Raw genomic sequence first — 7032 nt, 5'->3', positions numbered from 1 at the left:
TCTTCGTCATTCATCACTAAAAGCACTATTAACCGAGACTGTTTTCTTTTTGGCAAGTTATCCTTATCCTCTGAGCATTTTTCTGCATTATCTTCAGATCCATGCTCTACCTTTTGCAAAAAGTATGTAATTTTAGATTGCTTGTTTCTAGTTAAAAGATCTTTATAAATTTCCTTACATGGTGCTAAGCACTTATGAAGAATAAAGCAAGTATGGAATAAGGGAAAAACATCTGGCAACACCAAAATCAGAAGCGTGAAGACCTGGCAACATTAAAACAAGTTTCGAGAAGGACCATGTATATCGACAGAAGGCGCGAAAAGAAAATTTACATACTTAAGTACTAATAGTACACGAAAATAATAATTTTCATGAACTATTAGTATATAAGTATGTAAATATTTATTACATTTCATGTTGTATGAGGGTTTTACCCAATTCTCAAACTGTCAGAGTGAATTCGTGCTATAACAGTATCGTGTTATACGGGGATGGTCCCAATTCTCGAACTGTGTTAGAGTGAATCCGTGCTATGGAAGTGCCGTGTTATACGGGGGTTATCTGTATTAATAAATGATCACTAATGAAATATTACATTATCAAATTTCATAATTAAATTCTTATAATGGTTATTAAAATCAAAATTTTTCTAAAATTTCAGTTTAAAAAGTTTTAATTTTTAATATCAAATACAGTAAAACCTGTCTATAACAGAATCTAAATAAAATGTGAATCTGTCTAATTGGAAAAAATTCTCCAGAATATTTATGTTAAATTTTATTAAAAGTCTGAAACCTGTCCATTGTGAAGAGAGGATGTTTTTGGTTATGAAGAAAGTAGCTTAACCTGGTTAGAGTTTTAAATTAAGATTTCACTTGTAGATAAATAAGTAAAATTTCCCTCCAGGTATAGCAATTTCAAATCTTGTCAGAGAAATGAATGTCATATGACAAAGGGAGATATGGACCAATGTCTTTGTTAATATTAGTCTTTATTGGAATTAACTAAGGACAGAATTAAATACTATCAAGAATTAAATGAGTTTCCAAGAATCAAGTTCTCGAGTATAAGCAATAAATGTAATTTATGAAAATAATAAGAATGATTTTTAATAATATGTAGTTTAAAAATAAAAAAGAAAACCAATATCAAAACTTATTCAAAACAGAAAAAAGATATATTAAAATTAATTATTTAAAATGATGGAGTCAGATTATTTTCTAAAATTCTTACGTAATTGTATTGTAAAGAAATACACGAAAAATTAATGTATGGTCACTGGATTAGGAAATTTATCGATGTAATAAAGTGTTTTCTCTGCACTTGAATTTGCCTTTAATTTTTCATTTTTAACTTTTATTTCATTATTTACATAATGTTTTAGAGTTTTAAAGTTATCTGCCCTCCGTAAGTCAAAATGGGAAGAAAAATTGATTTTTCGTGTATTTCTTTACAATACAATTACGTAAGAATTTGAGAAAAAAAGATTTAGTGTCATTGTTTCAAATTTATACGTGTTTTACTTTGTCATATTTTCAAAATCAATACATAAAAATATTAAACCAAATGATCATTGTAATAAATTGGGTTATTTTTTGCTGCAATTAATAATTAAAAATTAAATAATTTGGTACTAGAGGTAGAGATTAGGTGCCATCTCATTGAAATTAATAATTATAATAATTTAATATTTATTAAATAATTTAGAGCAGTCTGGAAGAAAACAATTATATCAAAGATATATAACTATGAGTAACTGTGAATGGGTTATATCAAAGATTTAAGTGTGTCTGGAAGTGAAGAATTGCTTGGAGCACTGTACTAGGCACTGCATGGTAAGCAGAGGTTTTGGATTTGACTCCCACTCTGGGCTGATTCTTTTTCTACCAGACTGTTTCAAATTATTCAATAAATATTAAATCATTATAATTATTAATTTTGATAAGAGAAGGGGCCTAACATCTACTTCTAGTACCAAATTACTTAATTTTTAATTATTAATTGCAGCAAATAATAGCCCAATTAATTACAGCAATCGTTTGGTTTAGTATTAATACATTGGACTTTGGGATATTTATATATAAAATATTAACATAAATAATTAACTAAACTCACTCAGCAAACAATAGACAACTGTCTAGAACACTGTTATATTCTCATTTAACCTATCAAATAGGCCAAAAACATTAGTTACATTTAAATAAATTTTTTCAGCAACTTAAGGTGTAGTTGGGTTATTTGTTAACGTAAATGTCAAAAGTATATTTTAATTTGTGTGTTATGAGGATGAACACATCCAGATTAACCAAGGCATGCTTAACTGATATTCCACATTAACTGAGAGGAATTGATGGAAGAGTAGTTATCAATAAAGATACAAAAATATAATACAATGCATTTCATTTCAAGAATCTGAGCTGGTTGATATATGCAGTATTTGAAATGGGACTATAAAAATGAAAAAGTTTTACTCTAATGACCTTTCATAACAATTGAATTTTAAGAAATTTTAATTATAATAGTCATAAAAAGACAATATAAGATTATTATAATAAAATTAATCATTTTGTATGAAACATTCCATGTTATGTGACTTTTTGATTATCTGAAGAACTCTTGTTCACATTATCTTGCATAATCAGGATACTGCTGTGTGAGATAAGCTGGGGGCATGGGCTGTTCCGTAAATGCCACTTAATCGGCACAGGTTGTTAAAACCTGACCTTGGTGTTGTCAGATGGCTAAAACTTGATAGGAAGGGAAAATCGATTGGGGAGTGCGTGAGCAAGTCGAGAGGTGTCCATTTTTCGAAGTGACAGGAGACAGGTTTAACATATAACAAAATAAAAGTTTATTAACTATAACTAACACCATGATATACAGATCACTATGCAGTTAAATGCGATTATTCTATTGACTAATTTCTAAGCTCTGTCGCATGCCTAATTTCTACTTCAAGAGAGAGTTGACAAAGTTCTAGCCCCAACATACATAATACCTCTTAGTCGTAATAGAGAGTTGTAGGCGATGATCATTGCTTTCTGGAAGAGTCGGAGCTGCTGAAATGTCTTCCAACCTCCTTGGGCTGGATCAAATCCATTGAATGGAGGTCAGGGAGATGAAATGGGCACTATCGCCAATTATAACTTCCACTTCGATTGCGCCTCGAGCTTCCGGTAGCTCTCGCTTTTATCCTATTGTCATGGGAAAGGGATCACCTGGTCGTCAAATGTTGACGATGACGAAACATTTTTGACAGCTAAGTGTCAACTTCCCCATTTGATTGTTATTACAAATGGTGACCTCTGATCAGAATCTTGCAAGGAGCGTTTTTTTCTATTGGATCTGTTTACAATTTGAAAAAAACAATTCACATCAAGTTTTACAATCCCCTTTAAATCTGTTACCTCACAGCTGTATTAAGAGAAGTAATTGTAATGTCTAAAAACAAAATTTGTTTTCCCAAAAATTATTAATTTCGTTACTCACAAATTTAGTATTTAATTTGTTTTTCAAGAGTAAATTCTTAATATGGAGTATTGCATATGTTCATATTAAGGTTTAACATATTCAGGAGTGAGGTCATTTAACATAATTTTTTTATAAAGTAGTTGTTTAAATATAAATTTTCTCTCTACTAGTTAGTTGTATTTGTAAATATTTATTATAATAAATTAATTGTGAATTAGTTATTTTATAATAAATTTTAATATTACATTACTATATATTAACTGTATAGTAATTAAATATTTATAACATTAAATATTCATTTGTTTAATAGTATAAGTATTAATTTAATATACAATATCATAAATGTTTACATATAATGAAATTTAAATTAATTTTTAGGAGGATCAGTACAGAGCAGCTGCCATTCGTGCATTATGCAAAATAACAGATGTAAGTATTAAGTTAATGTAAACTTGTAAAAAGGTTTTAATATTTAAATTTATTTAAAAATTTATTTATTTAGAATATTAAAATAATTTGAAATGGAAAACTGAACAAGTGTTATACAGGGGCTTTAACTGCATTATAAATACTAATAAATTGATGGTGAGATATTAATAAGAATGGAATTAATAACATTTTATCTGAGAAAAGTTCATTAAATAATTTGTAGAATTATATGAAAAATGAACTTATTGTAATGAATTTAATTGATAATTTTATGATTTTCTTATTCGAATCTTTTAATTTGGAACTTAAAACATGCACTCATTTTTACACTCATACTTGAATTAAGAGAATGAAAACATTCTCGAATTATAGAGGTCTTTTTAAATAAAATCATCTTGTAAGGTTTTGAATACGCAAAATTTCTTGATATTTTTGCAGGATGAACATTTTATTGGTGAACTCTATTTAATCCAAACCAATTTTATTTGTTTTGTCAATAAATATTCTTACAAAAAATTAAAAGAAATTGTAGATTATATATGATGAATTTATAAAATTAATGCTTACTATACATTTTAATTTAAATATACAAACTAAGTACAGTATAATTTTTTTAAAGATGTGTATTTGCCTATAGCCTTTAAGCTTTCCTTACTTTGTGTAATCTTATTAATCTTAATGTATAATCCTACTAACTAATTTGACATAATTAGTTGAATTAGTAAAAGTGTACTGAAAGTTAAGAAAAATATTTTCTGAAATTCTTAAAAGAAATACTTCATGCATTATAAGCAAACATTTTTGAAAATTTTTTAAATGTTTAAAATAAAAATTTAGTAATTTTTAAATTTTAGTTGTGATTAAGAATATTTTAAAATTTCAGATTTTTAATTTAAATATTACTATAAAATAATTTAAATAAAAATTTATGAGCATGATGATAAAAGATTTTACATAATATTAATTACTATTATTATAGAGTAGTATGTTACAAGCAATAGAAAGATACATGAAACAAGCTATTGTAGATAAAAACTATGCTGTTTCTAGTGCAGCTTTAGTATCATCATTGGTAAGTTTTAAATATTTATATAGTATTTATAAATTAAAAATAAATTTGTATTTAAAGAATTTTTATATTTTTAGCATTTAATACAAATTAGTCCTGATGTTGTTAAGAGATGGGTAAACGAAGCTCAAGAAGCTGTTAACTCTGATAACATAATGGTTCAAGTGAGTAATTTATTATTACAAATATAAAAATGTTTTATCATTTAAATCTTATGTATAAATATTTCTAATATTGAAACATTCATTTAATTTCCCCAAAAGGTTTTTGTATTGAATAAATTGTTTTTATATAAATTTTAAAAATTAGTAAGTATAAATAAATAAATGACTTAAACAGCTTCTGAAATTTTATTTGAATGATGAAATTTAACATGTAGATCAGAAAGTAAATTTACAAAGTATAAATTTGAAGTATAAATATATAAAACTTTAATGTTATTGATACAAACAATAAGGATTTTATTGTTTACACTTGATATTATATGAATTGTGTGCTCAGAAGGAATATAGGTATAATAATTCATTACGATGATGATGTACTGAAAAACTTGGCTTGTGTGTAAATGTAAATTCATATAATTTTTGTTAGTATAAAATAGATGCAAGAGTTCATTAGGTGTTAAACTCCAGTTTTCATAGCAATAGTGTGATTCTAGAACAGTTACCAGTAACATGGAAAATTCAGGAGTTCTGTTTGGAAATGTCTATTTTTATACTTTCTTTCTTGTTAACATGTTACTTTGTATATATTTTTTTTTTACTGGCATTTTGGTAGTCCATTTTTCCTCTATCTTCTAATTATTAGTTTTACCTTTACACTATCTCTTAACTTGCTTGATTCAGTTAAGAAATTAAGATGTCTGTCTTGCTGATACACAGAATATTTTATTGTAAGCTGTGCAAGTGACTAAACTGTTAAAAATATTGCTTTGAAAAATAAATACAGCACCATGCAAGACAAATTTAACTTAAGTTTCAATATTTTATGCAGTATCTTTGTATATCACAAAAATTTGAAACTCTTAGGGTAAAAGTTAGTAATATAATCAATAACATACTTGAGAATATGTTGCACTGCTCTCTGCATGACATATTTCAAAGATTGAAGAGTGTGCCTGAATGAGGGTCAGTTGTGGATGACATCTTCAAACCATAGATGGTAAACTATATTGTTTGAAATCTCATACATAAAAATTTGTTTAAAAATATTCAAAATTTAGTAATTGTCTATTTATAATCACCTGTTTTTCTACAAGATCCTGTATAAAGGTTTTTAACAGTTAGTTTAAAATTAAAATTAATAAAGATATGCAATTTTTGATCATTATGAGAAATGCATGATGTATGTATTAGATTTATATGATTCATTAAAATATTGAAATAAATTTTTGCTACTTTCAGAACTGATGCCAATTTTGAAATGTAAACAAAATACATTATTTTTATATTAAAAATGAAATATTTAATTAATTTTATATTTAAGTAAAAAATTTTTTTCGTTATCCTATTTGTTATAAAATTATATTTATTGAAATATAAGAAAAATTGTAATTTCTGAAATTTTATTTTTATTATTATTTTTTTTTTTTAGTATCATGCATTAGGATTATTGTATCATATTCGGAAATCAGATAGACTGGCTGTATCAAAATTGTTGGCAAAATATAGACATTCATCTTTGAAATCTCCTTATGCTGCTGGAATGTTGGTAAGTATTATAATCTATATTTCTCATGATGTGAGCTCTGCCAAAATGGGTGAGAGAGAGAAAGCCATTGGCGCACTCTGGGTCTGTGTGTATATACACTACCATTGAATTGGAAATAATTGTTTTCTGTGATGAGAAAGAGTGTGTCTTGAAAATGTAACACTTGTGACACTGGGTATCCAGAATTAAGTAGCAAAGCATTTACAAGCATGATGACATCAAAAAAATTTTTTTTTTTGTAGATATAATGAATTGAAACAAAGATTATCAGTTAAAAAGTATATTAGAAAAAAATAGTTATAATTTATTCTAATAGATACAAAATTTTCTATTCAATTATTAATAATAATTTT

At 26.2% G+C, this 7032-nt stretch overlaps 1 protein-coding gene across 1 annotated transcript in view; it reads left to right on the top strand.

The window, feature by feature from the left end:
* The window catches only part of LOC111640155 (coatomer subunit gamma-2-like), a 38141-nt gene that overhangs the window by 16068 nt on the left and 15041 nt on the right, over window positions 1-7032 (top strand). Inside the window, exons 5-8 of the mRNA XM_023386151.1 lie at window positions 3850-3900; window positions 4880-4972; window positions 5047-5133; window positions 6563-6728. Of these exons, the coding sequence (XP_023241919.1) occupies window positions 3850-3900; window positions 4880-4972; window positions 5047-5133; window positions 6563-6728 (397 nt within the window). The remainder of the gene's footprint in view (window positions 1-3849; window positions 3901-4879; window positions 4973-5046; window positions 5134-6562; window positions 6729-7032) is intronic.

Source organism: Centruroides sculpturatus, unplaced genomic scaffold, assembly GCF_000671375.1.
Source record: "Centruroides sculpturatus isolate CEXI.00-Female unplaced genomic scaffold, Cexi_2.0 scaffold1400, whole genome shotgun sequence".
Classification (NCBI taxonomy): domain Eukaryota; kingdom Metazoa; phylum Arthropoda; class Arachnida; order Scorpiones; family Buthidae; genus Centruroides; species Centruroides sculpturatus.
This window is presented reverse-complemented; position numbering and strand designations above follow the sequence as displayed.